The sequence below is a fragment of the Staurois parvus genome, unplaced genomic scaffold (genome assembly GCF_062004578.1).
Source record: "Staurois parvus isolate SC_StPar_1 unplaced genomic scaffold, SC_StPar_1.0 ptg000445l, whole genome shotgun sequence".
In the NCBI taxonomy this organism is placed as follows: domain Eukaryota; kingdom Metazoa; phylum Chordata; class Amphibia; order Anura; family Ranidae; genus Staurois; species Staurois parvus.
In genome coordinates this window covers 7,100,105-7,119,203 of record NW_028318241.1, presented here as the reverse complement: position 1 = coordinate 7,119,203, position 19,099 = coordinate 7,100,105, and the positions used below count along the sequence as shown (strand labels likewise).

The following is a 19,099-nucleotide window of genomic DNA, read 5'->3' as shown; positions in this document are numbered from 1 at the left end:
AGGTAATTGCAAAAGAAGTTGGATGTTCCCAAAGTAATGTATCAAAGCACATTAATAGAAAGTTTTGTGGAAGGGAAATGTGTGGAAGAAAAAGATGCACAAGCAGCAGGGATGACCGCAGTCTGGAGAGGATTGTCGGGAAAAGGCCATTCAAAAATGTTGGGGGCTTTCACAAGGAGTGGACTGAGGCTGGAGTCAGTGCATCAAGAGCCACCACACACAGATGTATCCTGGACATGTGCTTCAAATGTCGTATTCCTCTTGTCAAGCCGCTCCAGATCAACAAACAACATCAGAAGCGTCTTACCTGGGCTAAAGAAAAACAGACCTGGTCTGTTGCTCAGTGGTCCAAAGTCCTCTTTTTTGATGAGAGCAACTTTTACATCTCATTTGGAAACCAAGGACCCAGAGTATGGAGGAAGAATGGAGAGGCACACACTGCAAGATGCTTGAAGTCCAGTGTGAAGTTTCCAGTCTGTGTTGATTTGGGGAGCCATGTCATCTGCTGGTGTTGACCCTGGATTCAATGAAGCACAGATGACCAACACAGCCATCTACCAGGAGATTTTGGAGCACTTCATGCTGACTTCATTTTCCAGCAGGACTTGGCACCTGCCCACACTGCCAAAAGCACCAAAACCTGGTTCAATGCCCGTGGGATTACTGTGCTTGATTGGCCAGCAAACTCGCCTGACCCGAACCCCATAGAGAATCTATGGGGCATTGCCAAGAGAAAGATGAGAGTCATGAGACCGAACAATGCAGAAGAGCTGAAGGCCGCTATTGAAGCATCCTGGTCTTCCATAACACCTCAGCAGTGCCACAGGCTGATAACTGCCATGCCACACCGCATTGAGGCAGTAATTGCTGCAAAAGCGGCCCAAACCAAATACTGAGTACATATGCATGCTTATACTTTTCAGAGGTTCGATATTGTTCTATGTACAATCCTTGTTTTATTAATTGCATGTAATATTCTAATTTTCTGAGATTGTGGATTTGGGGTTTTCATGAGCTGTAAACCATAATCATCACAATTATGACAAATCATGGCTTGAACTATCTTGCTTTGCATGCAATGAGTCTATCTCATGTATTTGTTTCACCTTCTAAGTTGCATTACTGAAATAAATGAACTTTTGCACGATATTCTAATTTTTCGAGTTTCACCTGTATATTGTACATTCACATCAGTCCCTAACCCTCAAGGGGCGTACAATCTAAGGTCCCTAACTCACATTCATACATACACATACTAGGGACAATTTAGACAGGAGCCAATTCATGTATGTCTTTGGAGTGTGGGAGGAAACCGGAGTACCCAGAGGAAACCCACGCAGGCACAGGAAGAACATGCAAACTCCAGGCAGGTGGTGCTGTGGTTGGGATTCGAACCCACGACCCTAGTACTGCCAGGCAGAAGTGCTAACCATTTAGCCACTGTTTAACTTCCTGGTTTCCATGCCTAGGCAAATGATGTCATACATCTTAGGAGTGTTCAGGAGGTAAGGGAGGGTTCTCAGTTCAGCCAATGCCTGAGCTAAGGGCAGATGGATTCCAGGAAGTAACTGCTACATGAATCATCTGCCCTTGTTTAAGATGGCCACTGCCAGTAATGCCAGGTGTTTTTCAAAATGATTTATCAGCTAAATAAAGCATGAAGACATGGATGGAGGAGTTTGTTTTGAATATTAAAAATGAATTATATAGACTTTTTGGATTGTGGTATTGGATGAAGTGTAGTTCCACTTTAAGATGGTGATTTCTTTTTATCATCAGCTCCATCTAGTGGGCACATATGATTTCTCAGCAAAATAAAGCATTGAGACATTGATGGATGGAGAGGTTTGTTTTGAATATTAAAAATTAATTAAATAGCATTTTTGGATTGTGGTATTGGATGAAGTGTAGTTCCACTTTAATATGGTGATTTCCTTTATCATCAGCTCCATCTAGTTGGGCACAATGCGTTCTTTTGACTAGATGAAGCTGACAATCATAGGAAGTAGTTGTACTAAGCAAATTACAGCCACAATTCATCTAATATGAGTGAATGCGTGTCATATTCGTCCATACATTTTTTTATAAATAGACCCCTAATGGGCTACAAGGACTCTCCACTGCCGGCTATTGTATTCATGCGATCTAAGCACCCACAGCTGCCTGAATGTATCTTGGATGGATATAGCATGTGCATTATTTTATAAATCTTAAGGTATGTAAAACAAACTAGACTGAGAGGTCTGAAATCCTTGCCCACAATTTTGTTTCAGGTAATGAATCTTCAATGCAGGTAAAGCGAAGACCTTAATGACATCTTTGAAGCCTGCATGCTCAAAATAGTTTAGCAGTGGCTGTTCCCAGATTTTCTCACCAGTCCAGTTTAAAGGCCAAATCTAGGCTTAGCTTCCTGGCCCCCAGAATGAGTGGTGCAGTGGTGACGTACCTAGAAGAGGTAGTCTCATGATGCTATGCAATTACAGCATCAGTCATCTGTCTTCAAGGATGAATGACACAGGCCATCATTTAACCTGAGGACACAACAGCTCAAGAATAAAGGTGAATAATGCAGCCTGAGCATTTATTTTCATACACTAGCTGGGGAACCACGTTATTTAAAAAAAATCACCCAAAGTTGGGCTTTAAAGTTGACTGTTACTTTGCTTATACTTGGCAACTTGAAACTTAAACAGGTGGATTGTTAGCGATCCTGTCACTGGCGAGTGTCAACATGGCACTATAATGAAATATACACACAATTAGGAGAGAATAGCACTGGCTTCATGCTGTGACTTTGGTAGAGGAAGTGTCTTTAAAAGGACACAGACAGCAAAGAAGACCTGGTTGGGGGTTTTCTCCATTTCTTGCTCTATCATAACTAAAAACAAAGTTTTGGCTATAGATGCACTTTAACCTCCCTAGCGGTATTCCCGAGTGTAGCTCGGGGTAAAATGTCTGTACCAAAAGCGGTAACCCCGAGCTACACTCGGGCTTACCATGCGGCGCTGCATAGGGAGTCCCTCCAGCACTTACCTTGTCCTTCGCTCCCGCGATGTGTCCCCTGAAGCGTCCCTGGCCATCTCCTCCAGCTGATGCCAGCATCCGGCTTCTGTGTTCTGGTCCCTGTGACGTCGAGACGTACGGGCGGCGGGAAATTTGAAAATTTTAAAAAATTTCATTTTTTTCCAAACAAATTTTACATAGTAAAACATTGCTGTTTCAACCCATTTCACATACATTTTGTCCCTACTGCTTTGTCCGGCACCCTGCCTGCATTTTGTCTGTTCTTACTGCCTGGAAACTGAGAAACGTCCATGGTGTCCAAAAAGTGTCCCTTTAGGTCAAAAGTGGTTTTAGACCAGCTAGAGAACAGCGATAGTAAATCAGAACTACTTGCAGAATTGAGTGATAATGATTTGTGGGGAAATTCATCATCAGACACTGAAAAAGGTTTTGCGACTTTGCTCAGCAATGTGCGAACTTGGCGCTAGATTTCAAATTTCAGTGTTTTCGGTTTGATTATATTATTGAATTAAATGTATTATTATTATATTATTATTTTTTATGATTATTAAATTATAATTTATGATTTCGTGTTTCAAATTTTATCATACTCGGGGTGTTTAATAGACTCTTGTTCGGACAGATTTCAGTGAGTTATTCCTAAAAATTAAAGCCTACAATAAAAAAACTACATATTTCCATGCAAAATAATGGTACCGCTTTCAGCACCAAAAATCTGAAATAATCATACCGCCAGGGAGGTTAATGATTGATTTTACTTGTGGCCTAGAACTGCTCTTGAAGAGATGAACGATTTGCTACAATTTACCATACACACTGTACACATGATTATGGCACAATATTTTATTTTAAATTCAATAAATGTTTTCAACTGTTCAATGCAAAATAAAAGATTCTCATCAACGCTGCATGCAACATTGAAAAGATTAAAGAAACCAATCACATCCAATAGTGCTGAAATACCACAGTATTTATATGGTTGTGTCACTGGCTGGCCTATTATATCCACGTAGAACAATCCTTGGGATTGGAATGCTGCCATTATTTTTCTGTATTAATCAGTTCTTTGATGATACTCAAAATCTTGTCATCTGTGGAGGCAGAGCAAATATTTATTATGTTACATACATAGACTGCTTTACTGACACTTGTCATCAATATGAGAATTAATTGTACCAGCTGTAAGATTTCCACAAATTGATCCATATTCACCAATATGCATGATGACTTGCTGTTTTGAAACAATATAAAGAAGCCCCAAGGTGAAACTTTCTAATGTTTATGTGTTAACTAAAGAAAATTGTAAAAAGATATTATATTAAATTATGCATTATCCTCAAGGCTGTCCACTTTAGTCTATTAGCATGAGTCTTTCTCAAATTAGAAAATGACTCAAGGACCACCATTAATGATTTATGAGACTAAACATCATGATTGGCGAGGAGTTTCTTTGCTTAACTTTTTTAAATGAAGCAAGAATAAATGTTGCTTTGGTTATGTAAATCCAAGGACACGTTAAACCTGATAAACTACCCCAAGAATGAGTAATCTGTGCGTATGTATATAACAAGTATATACCATGAAATGATACACCTTAATGTTTCTGTTTGACCTGCACTAAAAGAATGATAGAATGATAGCTAAACAACTCCCGTTATAGTTAGCATCTCAGTATTTCTTTTCAGAACTGTGTTGGTAGTAGCTAGAAAAAGATCACCTACCTTCAAGAGACATTTTAGGGTTCTGCAGCTTTTTCTTCAGAACAGATTCAATTAAAACTCGCAACTCCTTAAAAATAACTGCAATCTTTACAGGAGCCTGGAGAAAGAATACAGAAGAAGCCTATAGTCAAGAGTAAAAGAATGCAGATTAACCTGTACCTATAGGCAGTGTTCTCCTCCTGAAGAGGAAAACCCACAATCAGCTGACAGCCACTTCTCTTGAGGCTACTGTGAGCTGCACCACATATAGGAACTCCTATATAATGGCTGGCATACCAGTAAAAGGTGGTTAAAGTGGGAGGGGCCAGAAAGTCAACGAAAAGAGACGAGCATGAACAGTGGATGAAAAAAGGGGCAATGTGGTATTATTAAAGCCATTTATTCACTGTTTACACCTTGATATTCTCCAAGTTTGTACCTGGAAATGAATCCAGTCATCTACGGTCAGAAGACGTTCCCGATGTTGTACAGCGATATCACCACCAAACAAGAGGATCGGGAAGGGAGACACCAATGTTGTTTCTCTAAGGAAGATCTTGGAGTATTTAACCTAAATAATTGACAGTGAAGTTAGTATGACTGGTATTATAAGATATGGTGGTCTGCATTTCCTACATACATATGAATATACTGGTGCCTTCCTACTATGATACTACTGCGAGAATCACACATAACCCAGATGAGACAAAAATCAAGCTGACTGATCAGATACATTAAGAAACATACATTCTAAAAGGGAAACTGAAGCCCACTAATATTCATTACAAAAAGCATTGATATGTAGAAAGCCAAGTCAATAATATGCTATTTTTTAAGGTAAAGCAGCTTTCTGATTTTCTCATGGGACAGCTCGTTATATTGTGATGTCAACAAATCCAAGTAAATGTTTCTTGTTAAAGTCCAACTTTGGGAATTTTTTTTCCAGTTAAAAAAAGGTCCGAGTGTTATAAAGGAAAAAATATGTTTAATCTGGAGCTGTCCACCACAGTACCACCTAGCATAACCCAAGCCACAAGACTGGGCAGGGCTTCATGGCCCCACCCTCTGAGGGCATCACTAAGGCACCATTTACATTATAATAGTACAGAGAGTGGTGCTGATGTCAAATGTCAGTGCCACTCTTCGTTACTTTGGACCACCTATCCTGTGGGAGAGGCAAAGATGAAGATGACCCTGCAGTGTAACATAACTGAACTAAAGACTTTGGAAAAGGTATGTATTAAAACAAAAAAGAAAGAAAATTAAACCAGAAGAGGGGGGAAGGGAAACTGATCTGCACAAATATGCACAGCTTATATACCAGCTTGTATATAAGAATTGACCTCCTAAAGATGTACCATTTACAAGAAGTATACTGTATCAATCAAACTTTTCCAAGAAAATAAAAGATGATATCTGACTGATTCCTATGGGCAGCAGTGTCATTCCTTTCCCACTTTTTTCAGATGTGCAACATATTCCTTTACAGCTGTCATGATAAAGGGTATGATCATCAGTATATATACATGTCATGATAAAGGCTATGATCATCAGTATACACATATATGTCATGATGAAGGGTATGATCATCAGTATACACATATATGTCATGATGAAGGGTATGATCATCAGTATACACATATACGTCATGATGAAGGGTATGATCATCAGTATACACATATACGTCATGATGAAGGGTATGATCATCAGTATACACATATACATCATGATGAAGGGTATGATCATCAGTATACACATATACGTCATGATGAAGGGTATGATCATTAGTATACACATATACATCATGATGAAGGGTATGATCATCAGTATACACATATACGTCATGATGAAGGGTATGATCATCAGTATACGTCATGATGAAGGGTATGATCATCAGTATACACATACGTCATGATGAAGGGTATGATCATCAGTATACACATACGTCATGATGAAGGGTATGATCATCAGTATACACATATACATCATGATGAAGGGTATGATCATCAGTATACACATATACGTCATGATGAAGGGTATGATCATCAGTATACACATATACGTCATGATGAACGGTATGATCATCAGTATACATCATGATGAAGGGTATGATCATCAGTATACATATATGTCATGATGAAGTGTATGATCATCATTATACATATACGTCATGATGAAGGGTATGATCATCAGTATACATATACGTCATGATGAAGGGTATGATCATCAGTATATATACACGTCATGATAAAGGGTATGTTCAGCAGTATACACATATACGTCATGATGAAGGGTATGTTCAGCAGTATACACATATACGTCATGGTGAAGGGTATGATCATCAGTATACATATACGTCATGATGAAGGGTATGTTCAGCAGTATACATATACGTCATGATGAAGGGTATGATCATCAGTATACACATATACGTCATGATGAAGGGTATGATCATCAGTATACACATATACGTCATGATGAAGGGAATGATCATCAGTATACACATATACGTCATGATGAAGGGTATGATCATCAGTATACATATACATCATGATGAAGGGTATGTTCAGCAGTATACATATACGTCATGATGAAGGGTATGATCATCAGTATACACATATACGTCATGATGAAGGGTATGATCATCAGTATACATATACGTCATGATGAAGGGTATGATCATCAGTATACACATATACGTCATGATGAAGGGTATGATCATCAGTATACATATACGTCATGATGAAGGGAATGATCATCAGTATACATATACGTCACGATGAAGGGTATGTTCAGCAGTATACATATACGTCATGATGAAGGGTATGATCATCAGTATACATATACGTCATGATGAAGGGAATGATCATCAGTATACACATATACGTCATGATAAAGGGTATGATCATCAGTATACACATATACGTCACGATGAAGGGTATGATCATCAGTATACATATACGTCATGATGAAGGGTATGACCATCAATATACATATACAAAAATCAAGCATTGCTGTTGGACTGTTTTAGACTCTTGGCATTATAAAGCCTCGCCTTTTCTTGAAAACTATTGCTCTTTGCCACAGTGTCTTCTCTGCAGGTGCTAACCACCAACTGTAACATGCATCTGGGCCAATTTTCTGACCTGTGATTCTCACAAGTAAGAGGTAAAATGACAATTTATATATGTCCCCACATTACAATAAGTCTCACCTTCTCCTGGTAAAGGAGCCAGCCGTAGGTCTGTAGGTCTCTGTTCACAGAGGATGGGTGTGCTTGTGCTTTTCCTTGTGCCGTTTCCACCATGCACGCCAGCTTTTCTGACATATCCACAGACTTTGTAAAGAGGATTTTGCCAACATTATCATACAGTCCAGCAGTGAGCACAGCTTTAAGGAGAGATGTCTCCTCTGTAGAGAGAGCTTGTCTGTCCCCGCTTCTGTGAGCTCCAGGTCGAGAACAATCAAACCCTGCCGCCCTCACCAGTCGAATCAATTCCTGCTTTACATCCTAAAAAAACACATAAAACAGGTTACCTTAAGGAGAACAATATCTAGCCAAGGCTGGCCATACATTATACATTTTTCTTGTACAATTTTCCTCTAGATTTATCAAAACCATATAATTTGAGGTCAAACCTAAACACTTTCATTTTATATGTAATCAGGCAGGCCCTTGCACTACATAGTTGAAGCTAAATCTAAAGGGAATTGAAGAAGAAAATTGTATTATATATGGCCAGCCCAAGTCAAGAAACCTCTTAGATAGCACTTAGCCCTGGGCTTTAAATAGTATTTCCACTTTTGCAGCCAAATTGGGATTTCACCTACTTTATATTTTTGACATGTTTTCATTCGCATAGCATAACTTTTATAACATTTAAAAAACAATTGCTGCTTACCCCATTTGGTGTTCTTTTTCTAATGACTTCAGGTTGTGTTTGCCACATTAACCCTGCCTGTACTCTGCTGACAGATCTCATTATCAATTATAAGCTAGATTTGAATACTATCTGCCCTAACAAAGGGTTAAAGATTTAGAAGCTGGTCCTCTGTGTTGAACGTAATGAGAGGAAACTAAGACTGTCCTCAGCGCTTCTATCAGGACAGACCTAATCTGAACTTCTGTGCAGTCTCCTGAGAAACATCTAAAAGGTAAAAAATATTTTTAAAAAAAGCGTGTGTGAATGGCATAATGGAATGACATAACAAACATATAGTGGGGTTTTCTCAAAATTGACTGCAAAAGTGGAAAATGCACCTTAAGGTCTCACCATAAGATCAACATACTTGTTAAATCCCCCAAGGGAGTCAATGCACATCACACTTGGTCCCACTAATCTGTGCAGGAGTTGCTGAGAGGTGTTGCCAGACAGCTTGCCCTGCGCCCACCCACAGCTATTCAACAATATGGGACAAAGGAGACAGCAGTTCTGACTGACAGAGCAGAGGTGAGGGTGCATGGCAGGCAAAGCACACAGAGCCCCCACAGTCCCCATCCATACACCTCCTCTTAATCTTCCAGACAGAGCCCTGTGCTCCCTGCTGCTCTCATCTGCCTGGAACATTGACATCGATCCACTTACTAGTTTGGAGGAGAGGGAATGAAGTAGTAAGACTGTTGGCTTGTGTGCTTGTGAATGTCAGAAGCTGCACAGGAGGACTATCATTCACAAAACCACAAACTCACAACAACACAAGCCAACACATATTACATTTGGTCGTGTAGTGGCTTATGCCGCTTTTGTTTTGGAATGACAGTTTTCCTCTTCAGCTGCTTACATTCACAAGCACACATCTGACAGCCTTACTACTCTACTCTCTATCCCCGAGTATCTAATGGCTGGGACAGTGTTTTCTATCACTGTTAAGGTTTATTTACAAAGAACATGGCAGAGGAGATCAGAAAGGGGGCTGAAATATTATATAACAGAGCTGCAAAATGAAGAGAGGGCAGGAGCTTCACTGCTGGCTCTAACTTCCCCATGGGATTACCCAAAAATCTGGGCTTTAACAAGGGGTGGAGTTACAACCAGCAATGACAGACAAACAAATGTGGTTTTATTTCCAAACCACAATAGGACTTGAACAAAAACAAGTGCAATGTGCGCTGGGTCCCCTAGGAGAGGTAAGGGTTAGTTCACACTAGATGCAGTTCAGTGCGCTTTTTTCTGCATCAAAAATGCAAGCATAGTGTTTTCTATTTATCCCAATGGCCCTAGTTCACACATGTGCAGTCAGTTCCAGTCAGTTTCCGGTGCAGAATGAAAAAATAGAACATGCTGCATTTTTTCTGCACAGAACCATACTGGAACATAGCAAACTGCATCAAAACTGCATTGGAACTGCGTGTAGTGTGAACTGTAAGCAAAATCGTATCGCATCCAGAGTGCATTTTTGTAGTGTGAATGGCCCTAACAAGCATTTTCATCTTCTGGTGAGTTCTTCTCTAAAAAGAAAGGAAAGGGGAGCAGAGAAACTGTGCAGGAGGCAGTGTGGGTAGCTGTCAGTGACAGCCTAGCTCTGTAATATGCAGGACTGAGCGGTCAGTTTGACAACTTGGTCCTACACAGCGCATAAGACAATACAATGCAAAAGCAGAAGAAGCTCCCACTCCAGGCTGCACCACCTAGCATGATGCCCAAGGCGGGAGCCTCTCCTGCCTCTGCCAGCCTGCTTTTGAATGTAACCAGGCAGTGGCGTCACCTCAGTACTACATGGGTTAAATGCTTGTTTGGCTGGGAGAAAGCAATAAGTCGGAATACTTGCCATAATTCCAGCCTCTGAAAAAGCTTCTGAAGGAACTTAATTCTGCTGCCCAGCAAGCCAAACGAACATTAATTTCTCCCCAAGCCTAGTGAACATACAACCCATGCCATGCAAAGGGGGAGGGGGGACCTAAAAGCAGCCTGGAGTTGGGCTTTAAATACAAAGAAATATACCTCTGGAGAATGTAATTTCAAATAAATATTACTTGCAATGAAATTCTGTGCCAGTACCTCTATAGTTAGAAGAGCCTTTCTGTTCAGGAAGTTCTTCCTACAGTAACTCATCTCTGAGCCATATCCTTCTGCTCGGATCTTCTTCCATCTACAAAGAGAAAAGAACCTGAATCTAACGGTCTATTTAAATTATAGTAATAGATTTAATCTTTATCAGTTAATTACTGTTACATTTTCTACTTTACTACACAGTTGAACCAGTTTATGAAAATTAAGATGTGCCCAAAACAACTTATTGAATTCTAAATGCATATTTTCCCATCAGAAGGTAGATAACTGACTACATTCATCTAAATCCATCAGCTTATCCCCCACAGCTATTACCTTTTGTATCACTCAACCCCTCCTCCTAGATACACAGAATATAACTGGATACTAACATTTATAGGTAAAGTTGATCCAGGGAATATCCGATTGCCTCTCGGGGGATCAGGAAGGAATATTTTCCCAGCAGGTGCAAATTGGATCATACTTTGCTGGGTTTTTTGCCTTCCTCTGGATCAACTGTGGGTATAGGATTATAACTTTTTTTTTATGGTTGAACTGGATGGACTTTTGTCTTTTTTCAGCCAGACTAACTATGTAAATTGTAAGCTCTAACAAGCAGGGCAATCTGTTTCCTCTTGTACCAAATTGTATTGTAACTGTAATGTCTACCTTCATTTTGTAAAGCGCTGTGCAAACTGTTGGCGCTATATAAATCCTGTAAAATAATCTTTGTTTTTTAACTTTGATTTTCTATTCCTATTGGCTGGTCACACATTCCTGTTATCCTGTTGGAATTTGTGCACTGTTAGTTGTTCCTAAGGACCAGGGCTAAGAAACATGGATTAAGCTAAAAGTGTGCAGACATGAAGGTCCTGTGTACAGCCTGGTACTAAAATCCATGGGATTCACAGGGACATAGGATGCAATTTATATACAAAAACAATTCAAGGTGTCTGCACTGCATTAATATTGTCATTTTAATTACAAGGGCAGGTAGCTATTACTGGCCACTACTACTAGAACAGACGGCGTCCTTAAGTTCAAGCATCCCAAATCCTGCATTTATTCATATGTACTACATAAATTACAATTTTATCACCTAAATAAGTCCTCCCAACAGGTTAAAATCTTTGAATGACACTCAGAGTTCTTTAAATCCCCATTTCTGCCTTACCCCGCATAGGCACTGAAGATAGTCAGGTGATCAGAGTTTGCAAGTGCCACCGAAGACTTTGCAAGGTCTGCCTCGTCTTTTCTACCGATAGGTGTTACAAATGGAGATTTTTCAGTCATAGTAGCAGCCAGAGTCGCCTATCATGGAGCAATCACAACACAAAATCAGAACCATCTTGAGTAGAATACATTTCTAATAAATGTTTATAAGTCTTTTGTACAGTACAAGGAACACTAGCAGGTTATTAGGCAAGCCAATTTATCTCTATGCCTGCAACAGTTTGTACAGAGAAAAAACAATCATACTTACTACAGCATCGAGACAGCCAAAAATAGCACCAAAAATGAGCATTTTTCCAATCTTTACATTAACAGGCAGTGCGGCCAGATGCTGCCCCAGGGGAGTGAGATTCGGCTGAGCCAGCTCACAGGCCCCAATCTTCCTCAGAAGGTTCATGGCGTTACTGATGACTTGGAGCTGTGGAGGGTCTAATGCTTTAGAAAGGAACTCTTCAGGGGAACCAAGATCACATTTCTGTTACAGCAAATAAAGAACAGGACCCGGTAAGAACAAAACAAGAGATACAAATAGTACACAGTTATGCAGGCCATAGACGGGTCGTTTATCGGCCGAATTTTTGGCTGCACCAAAAATCGCCCGATAACACTGTTCAACAGGTAAAAAGTTTTGGGCATAAAATTAGCTAATCTTACATAATTTTGGGGTGCTGAAAACGAAAATGACCCTAAAAAATGTTGATTGGCTCCAGTTTCCATGATATATTCACCCATCTAATGACGTAAGCCATTCAAAATTATGATGCAACTTCAGCTGCATATTGCGCAATTGATACTGGTGACCAATAGAAAATTGCATGTATACTGAGATGATGCAATATTAGCCTTTAATTGCATCACTTCACTGCATAAAAGCTGCAGTATCTGTAGCTGATTGTAGTTCGACAGCGTCTTTACATTTCGTTTTATGCTTATATAGGCTACTCAGTAATGCCTCGAACTTGTGTGAATAAAGCAGATAATTTCTGCTATATCTGCGGTGAAATAACTTTTATCTCACAAAAAAGGAGGATAACAGGAATGATTAAGAAAGCCTACAACTTGTATTTTGGCTGCAAGATAGGAGACCAGGACAAGAGCTGGGCACCACATATATGCTGCAATTCTTGTGGGACGGCACTGGAGCAATGGTTGAATGGAAAAAAGGCATCTATGCCTTTCGCTATGCCAATGATTTGGAGAGAGCCAACAGATCATGTTAGTAATTGTTACTTTTGTATGGTGCCTCCAACAAAAGGGCTAAATAAGAAGAAAAAGTTATCTGTGCACTATCCAAATATTCCATCGGCAATACGTCCAGTTCCTCATGGAGAGGGGCTACCAATTCCTAAAGCACCAGAATCCTTTGTGGTTGAGTCAAGTGAGGAAGAACCTGAAGCGTGTAGTCATCAACCGTCAACCTCACATTACCCAGACTGTCTTCCATCCACACCCACTGAACCACACCTCATTACACAAGTGGAATTGAGCGATCTTATCAGAGACCTGGATCTTCCGAAGAACAAGGCAGAGCTTTTGGGGTCAAGACTACAACAGTGGAATCTCCTAGCAAGTGATGTCCGTCATCGTCAGAAAGATCTGATCCCATTCTTCGTCCAGGAAGGTGATATTGCTGTATGTAACAATGTTCATGGTTTAATCTCAGCCATCGGCGTATGCTATGATCCCGATGAGTGGAGGCTGTTCATTTATGCTTCAAAGGCGAGTCTTAAAGCTGTTTTGCTCCATAATGGCAATCAGCTGCCGTCAGTTCCAGTTGCTTACGCAGTTTCAATGAAAGAAACGTATGAAAACTTGAAAGAGCTTTTAAGTTGCATTAACTATGATGAACATCAATGGCCGATTTGTGGTGACCTGAAGGTGATTGCTATCCTACTTGGACTTCAAGGTGGATATACTAAGTACTGCTGCTTCCTCTGTGAGTGGGACAGTCGTGCGAGAGAAATGCACTATGCCAAAAGAGACTGGCCATTATGCCAGTCATTGCAGCCTGGAGAAAAAAATGTTAACTATCCAGCACTTGTAGACAGCAATAAGATCTTATTACCTCCATTACACATCAAGTTGGGATTAATGAAAAACTTTGTTAAGGCAATGGACAAGAATAAAGCAGGTTTCAAGTACCTGATTAGCAAATTTCCAGCACTTAGTGCTGCAAAAATAAATGAAGGAGTCTTTGTTGGGCCACAGATTCGTAAACTTATTCATGATGATGAGTTTCTTTCTCTGTTGCGTGGAAAGGAAAAGGCTGCCTGGACAGCATTTGTATCAGTGACATCAAATTTTCTTGGAAACAATAAAACACCAGACTACAAGAAAGTGGTAGAAAAACTCATCCAGACTTACAGAAATCTGGGTTGCAACATGTCTCTAAAAATTCATTTTCTACATTCGCATCTGGATTTTTTCCCACCAAACTGTGGAGCAGTGAGTGATGAACACGGAGAGCGCTTCCATCAAGACATTGCAGCTATGGAAAGAAGATATCAAGGTAAATGGAGCCCATCAATGCTTGCTGACTTTTGCTGGACAGTTGTAAGAGATAGCCCTTTCCTCGAATACAAGAGAAAAGCCAAGAGAAGCAAAACCGACACAAACTGAAGACAAAACTAGTGAGAATCCTAAGTATTAAAATGATTCAACTTAGCTTATGGCTATAATTTTTCTTGGTAATCCTATGCAATATATTATGCCATTTAGGCTTTGTTATGTGGTCAATATCACTTGCTTTATATTTGTGGAAAGACATCTATCTATATAATTATTGTGCATTATGTAGTCATTACACCTATAGTAGAAAACTTTCCGTTTACAGAAAAACTAGAGCCAATTGACAAATTTCATTGTTATATTTGAACTCAGAATGTGAAATTCATTAAGAAATGGATCCTTTTGTTTCCAAAACTGGCAAAAATAAAAATTTGTTGAACAGTGTAATCACGCCGTTAGTGAGGCCAGCCCGTCGGCTGTTTTTTGCAGATCTCCTCATTTATTTTAATCGGTCATGCTGGAAAATCCGCAAAAAACAGCCGTTTTTCGTGGACATGGGTGGCAGCATCGGCAACGGGGCAGACCCATTTTTCTTTTATTGGCCTAAAATTCGGCCGATAAACAGCCCGTCTATGGCCTGCCTTACAGTGAACATCTGCAATTTGCATTTACAAGATAAGATAATAATGTGTACAAATGTAAGATAAATCTCACCATAATGTGTAAGCATAGCTCTTCTAATGGCACTCGCAATATTTCGGGAACAGAATATTCCATGAAACTGTGAAACCTGCAAATAAGATACAAAAGTGAGGGGATGAAAACAAGAACTGCACCAAACAGCTAGGATGATCAAACAGAAGAAACACACAAAAAGAGTTCAACATTCAAGAGTACTTTGTGCTATTAATGAGATGTAGCGGAGTTCTGTTCACACTCAACGGTCACTGAACCTGAAAGTTGCTAACACAGAACTTAATGCCCAACTCCAGTCAACTTTTTTGCTCAGGCCAGGTTTTTATTACTATATACGTATACAATTTCCCCTCACGTCCTGTCCTGGTGACAGGGGGTCAAAGTAGCGTGATATAATGTTAAATAATCCCAGTAGGTATAAAAGGATACAGATGGAAATATTTTTGTTGTTCATAAAATGGGATGTGACTTTTAATTAATTTTAATATATGATTTTAAAGAGTTTAAAAAATATCAGTGTTTTTTTTAACAAGAAGTACACGTTTGTCAAATTCATTGATTCATTCAATATAACATATATAACCTCAAAAATGTCCCTTTTTTGTAGCTTTTTCCATAAGAGAAAGCTCCTCGTTTTTTCTGTACTGTATATATAGTTGGGATGTGGTGTCACAAGTGATAAGGAGATTTATGTTTATAGTTCGTATGAAAAGATAAACTTTCATAGAGATATCTCCATTGCAAACTAAACAATTATTCCTGCTTATGTACAAGGAGCTGAAATGAATGGCGGATGGCACCACAGCAATGTGGCCAGCACGCCTAGATCTTCTGCTATCTTTTTATTGATGTTCGTTCAGCAGAAGGTGCACTGTTTCAAGACCACTTGGATGTCACTTTGCCGGAGTAAGGGACCCCTGGTGGTACTGAAGTTGCACTTTCTGTATGACATGCGGAACAAACATCAATAAAAAAGATCTAAGGCCCCATGTACACGGGACACTTCTGAACAATGGAAACTGACTGCTGGAAAACGTAGGTTAAAAAACGTTTGTTAGCCGCGTTTCCATACCACGTTTATGCGCGTTTGTGTTTAGAAGCGTTTTTTAAGGATAACCTCAAAAGACCTTCCAAAATGCCCAGAATGCACTGAAAAACAGTAAAAAAATTAACTTTCAGACATTTTCAGAGAGATAGAGAGAGCAGAAGCAGAAAAAGCAGTATTTGTTGAGATTAGCTGTCTTTTTTTTTTTTTTTTTGTGGTGTTTGGATGTGTTCCAGCTCATTTCTGAGCAGAAATTATTGTGGCATTGTCTAACATGTTTTTTTTTTCATGCAAAACCTCAAAGTATGGTGTGCTAAGTCCATTTGAGTACCGGGAAAACTCTTTGCATGTATTTTAGATGATGAAAAAAGGCTCTGGACAGCATCTGCAAATGGAAGAGTTAAAAAATGTTTTAAACGCAAGCGCCTATAAACGAGGTTAGCATTTTGCATTTTACAAGCATTTTGCATTTGAAACGCTGATAAAATCTACTGCTGAACGCAAGTTTTCTGCATTCAAAAAAACTACTGTAAACTCTACTGCCTGTAAACGATGATGTGTACATGGACACATAGGAAAACATTAGGGAGAGTTCAGGGGCTGCTGGAAAAAACACTGAACAGCTCCTAAACATGAGTTTATCAGCTGCAGTGTACATGAGCCCTAACTGCCAAAGATCTAGATGTGCTGACAACATATGCTGATGTCATCCTCTACTTTGATCATTTTCTCACAGGGTTCAGTAAAACCTGCATTTAGTCATGGCTGTAATCTGTTGCCTCAGTGGTGCAAAAGAAAACAGACAGAGTACCAATGTGCACAAATCAATCTCCTACAAAACTGCAGTTTGTCCTGGACATGCCACTTACCTATCTTTTGTATAGAGCCGGAAGCAGAATCCTTCCCTGACACGGCCAGCTCTCCCCTGCCGCTGCAGTGCACTGGCTTTACTTATGAAAGTCTCCACTAAGGAGCTCATCTGGCTGCTCTCATGATACCTGTGAGGCAAAAGAGCAAACATTACAGTGATGGCATGAAGAGCATATGAACAGTAGAGTTGAATATTGTTGGAAAATCAACTGTATTACACCAAACGGCATAGAGACCTCACCTGTTTTCTTTTGTTTTTCCAGCATCTAAGACAAACACCACATCTGGGATTGTGATTCCCGTCTCAGCAATGTTTGTTGCCAGGACAATCTGTAATCAAGAAGAATTTTTACATTTGTAGTATCTGTGGAAAATCTCGGGTCTGCCAAGTAAATGCATGTTATACTTTCATGTGTCACCAAGCAAGCCACAGAAACGATGCAAATCAGAATAAAGGGTCTTTAGAGTCTGGGGAGGAATCTGTGACTGTGACTCCCAATCATTTATTACTTTGTTAACTCTCTTACCTTTCACCGCAACATTAACCACTTCCCGACCGGCCGTTGCATAGAAACGGCCGGAGGGTGGCAGTGCAGGGTCGGGTGGCCATTTATAAACGGCCTCCCCGCACCCTGCTTGTGCGTGCTCCCTGGGAGCGCGCAGAACCGCGATCCGGTGCCCACTGTGTCCTGTACGAGGTCCCGATCATGTGATCACTGATTGGCCAATCAGTGATCACATGCAAAGTAGTAAGCAAGATGTCACTTGTGACATCATTGCTTACTACGTGTGAAATCTGTGTATGTTCACAGAGGTCACATGGTACAAGGCTATTCACAACAGCCTTGTACCATGTGACAAGCTGTGACCAATCACAGCTCACTCAGTACTTCTCAATGAGTGCAAGAATGCAGACAGAAAGAGAAATGATTGCTTTTACATCCTATATGGGTATAAAAGCAATCAGTGTAAAAAATAAAATCTTCATCACCCCCCACAAGTAGTACAGTGTCACCATGGTGACACTGTACTGCTAGGGTGACAGTATGTAAAAAAAATAAATAAATAATAATATAAAAAAATTAAATAAAAATGTAAAAAAAAAGTTTAAAAATTATAATTTTTGGTTATAAACTAATTTGGATTTTGTTTTTTACTAAAAAGATAAACGGAATAAATTTTGGCAAAGATTTATGATGAAATATTATTTATTTGCAAAATTTTATAAAAAAAACTTTTTTTCAAAATTTTTGTACTTTTTCATTTACATAGCAAAAAAAAAAAAATCCCAGCGGTGAATAAATACCACCAAAATAAAGCTTTATCTGTGTCAAAAAAATGGTCAAAAATTAATTTGGGTACAGTATTGCATGACCGCGCAATTGTCATTCAAAGTGTGATAGCGCTGAAAGCTGAAAATTGCCCTAGTCAGGAAGGGGGTGAAAGTGTCCGGTCTGGAAGTGGTTAAAGAGTGTACCTGTGGTGCCACCTGCTGATGAAATCTTGTACAATCTGAATTTACTATGACCTTTTTCAAATACAGCAGATTTAAAGTGTTGTTAGATCCCTTGTGATAGCAGTAAAGGTAAGTAAAAAAAACCCAATAGATTAAATAAGCGTTACAAAAGTACATAATAATAAAATAAAAATCGTAAAGAAAAAATTTAAAAGGACCTCTACTGACCCTGTACATACCCCAGTGCAAACACACAGCATAAGGAGTGCACTTGTATTTATATATAAATTGTGCCACGTGTGTGATATTGCTGTGCATATTAAAGTGACAGCGGTAATTAGAGGGCCATAATTCATGCTGAACTCTAAACTGATAAAATAACAAACAGTTTTAAAAAGTTACCTATGGAGAATTTTGGGTATCAAGGTTTTTTGTGGTTTCACAGGCACCCTCAATTTAAGACTTGATATGTTTAGTATTTATTTACTCATATTTTATTTTATTTTTCCCAAAAATTTGGTATGATGTTTATTTGCAAAAAAATTCATTTTAATTTCCTGAAATTATGTGTTTGATA

General features: G+C 39.4%; 1 protein-coding gene across 1 annotated transcript in view; it reads right to left on the bottom strand.

The window, feature by feature from the left end:
* Positions 1-3,852: 3,852 nt before the first annotated feature.
* Positions 3,853-19,099, bottom strand: part of DHX29 (DExH-box helicase 29) — a 68,277-nt gene continuing 53,030 nt past the window's right edge. The window contains exons 19-28 of the mRNA XM_089688083.1: positions 17,308-17,396; positions 17,066-17,194; positions 15,170-15,245; positions 12,198-12,422; positions 11,889-12,025; positions 10,724-10,814; positions 7,939-8,235; positions 5,164-5,295; positions 4,746-4,842; positions 3,853-4,115 (exon numbers count right to left, since the gene is read on the bottom strand). Coding sequence (XP_089544209.1) covers positions 4,066-4,115; positions 4,746-4,842; positions 5,164-5,295; positions 7,939-8,235; positions 10,724-10,814; positions 11,889-12,025; positions 12,198-12,422; positions 15,170-15,245; positions 17,066-17,194; positions 17,308-17,396 — 1,323 coding nt within the window. The 3' untranslated portion in view covers positions 3,853-4,065. The remainder of the gene's footprint in view (positions 4,116-4,745; positions 4,843-5,163; positions 5,296-7,938; positions 8,236-10,723; positions 10,815-11,888; positions 12,026-12,197; positions 12,423-15,169; positions 15,246-17,065; positions 17,195-17,307; positions 17,397-19,099) is intronic.